This window comes from Juglans regia, unplaced genomic scaffold (genome assembly GCF_001411555.2).
Source record: "Juglans regia cultivar Chandler unplaced genomic scaffold, Walnut 2.0 Scaffold_21368, whole genome shotgun sequence".
NCBI lineage: Eukaryota > Viridiplantae > Streptophyta > Magnoliopsida > Fagales > Juglandaceae > Juglans > Juglans regia.
This window is the reverse complement of record NW_023352382.1, coordinates 1-2345: the sequence shown is the minus strand read 5'-3', so window position 1 is coordinate 2345 and position 2345 is coordinate 1. Positions and strand designations below refer to the sequence as shown.

Sequence of the window (2345 nt, the reverse complement as noted above, 5' to 3'; positions counted from 1 at the left end):
AAAACAAGTCATGTTGTTACGCTTAATCTCCGGGCATATGATTGGTGGTATCCTACTCATGACCGGCCTGCAACTGAATATCTAGCAGGTGAGATAAGCTCTTCATTACTTGGATTGCAGTATTTGACTTATCTGGACTTAAGTTTGAATAACTTTTCCGGCAAACCCTTCCCCAATTTTATTGGCTCACTCAATAGATTACAACATCTCAATCTTTCATATACCTTTATAGCCGGAACCATTCCACAACAGCTAGGAAATCTCTCGGGATTGATTTCTCTTGATCTCTCTGGGAATTATCATCTGACGGAGACACATAATCTTGATTGGTTAACTCATTTTTCATCTTTAACATACTTGGACCTAAGCTATGTTAACCTCAGCCACATAGTCAATTGGCCCAATAAGGATCTGATGCTCCCTTCTTTGATACACTTGAGTCTAAGTAAGTGCAGTCTAATCTCCACAACGACTCCTCAGTTTCCTTCCATCAATGCTAATTCATCATCACAACTTCTATTCCTTGATCTTTCTGGGAATTATGATCTAATGGAGCCACATAATCTTGATTGGTTAACTCATTTTTCATCTTTACAATACTTGGACCTAAGCGGGGTTAACCTCAGCCAGGTAGTCAATTGGGCCAATAAGGTTATGATGCTCCCTTCTTTGATACACTTGAGTCTAAGTGAGTGCAGTCTCTCCACAACAACCCCTCAATTGTTTTCCATGATCAATGCTAATTCCTCTTCGCAACTTCTATTTCTAGATCTTTCTTACAATTATGATCTAACGAAGACACATAATCTTGATTGGTTAACTCATTTTTCATCTTTACAATACTTGGACCTAAGCTACGTTAACCTCAGCCAGGTAGTCAATTGGCCCAATAAGGTTCTGATGCTCCCTTCTTTGATACACTTGAGTCTAAGATATTGTAGTCTAATCTCCACAACGACTCCTCAGTTTCTTTCCATCAATGCTAATTCCTCATCACAACTTCTATTTCTAGATCTTTCTTACAATTATCTCACCAACTCAGTATTTCATTGGTTGTTCAACACCACCATAAGTTCTCTTCGAACACTAAATCTTGCTGGAAATCAATTTGTTGGTGGCATTCCAAAATATTTTCGGAATTTATGCGCCTTAGAGTCATTGACTCTTTCGGATAACAATCTCAGTGGGAGTCTTTACGAATTTTTGAGTAATGAGTCAAGTTGCTTGGTGGACTCCTTGCAGGATTTTCAAATACGCAACAATAGTTTCACGGGTCCATTGCATGAGAGTATTGGAAACCTATCCAAACTTCAGACGTTGGATGTTTCTGAGAATTCGCTCACTGGGGTCATCACTGAAGCCCATTTTTCAAATCTCACCAAACTGAAAGAGTTATATTTAGATTCCAACTCCTTGATTTTGAGATTCAGCTACGATTGGGTTCCACCATTCCAACTGGATGTTATTAGTTTGAGCTCTTGCATATTGGGATCAGCTTTCCCAAAGTGGCTTCAAAGTCAAAAGAATTATTATATGCTTGATATTTCTGATGCTGGGATTTCAGGCATTATCCCTGCTTGGTTTTGGAACTTCCCTCCGAGGTTAACCTATTTAAATATGTCCAACAACCAGTTGCATGGGAACTTGCCAGACTTGTCATCATCCAAACTTGGTGAGTTTTTTATGATAGATTTAAGCGCCAACCGTTTTGACGGTTCAATACCACTGTTTGCACCGAATGTGATATCACTAGACCTATCGAATAATAGGTTTTCTGGGCTAGTTTTCTTCCTATGTAAACTGAATACTCCAACTTTATTGGAGTCTTTAAATCTCTCAAACAATACACTGTCTGGAGAGCTTCCAGATTGTTGGACGTATATTCATAACTTGGTTATTCTTAATTTGGCCAACAACAAGTTCTATGGGAAAATACCAGACTCAATCGGCTCCCTAGTCTCGATTCAAGTTTTGCATTTAAGCAACAATGGATTTGTTGGAAATATGCCGATGTCCCTTCAGAATTGTAGCGAGTTGATAACCATTGACATGGGAGCAAATAACTTGTCTGGAATGGTACCTCCATGGATTGGTGATAGTCTACCAAATTTGATTATTCTTAACCTACGATCTAATAAGCTTTATGGAAGGTTGCCTTTAAGCCTATGTCATCTATCACATATTCAAATCTTGGACCTATCTTTGAACAAGATGAAGGGAACTATTCCAGAATGTATCTACAATTTGACTGCAATGTCTCGTACAATGGATACAATTTCAAGTGCCATATACGTAGATAATATGCCAAGAGGATCTTATACAGACTATGCATCCTTGGTATGGAA

At 38.6% G+C, this 2345-nt stretch overlaps 1 protein-coding gene across 1 annotated transcript; it reads left to right on the top strand.

Moving 5' to 3' along the window:
• Positions 1–8: 8 nt before the first annotated feature.
• Positions 9–2337, top strand: LOC108980300 (receptor-like protein EIX2; the record flags this gene model as incomplete). Its single annotated transcript, XM_035686952.1, has 2 exons — positions 9–88; positions 1243–2337. A coding segment is annotated over exon 2 (804 nt), but the record flags the coding sequence as incomplete, so codon positions are not given.
• Between the last annotated feature and the right edge of the window lie 8 nt (positions 2338–2345).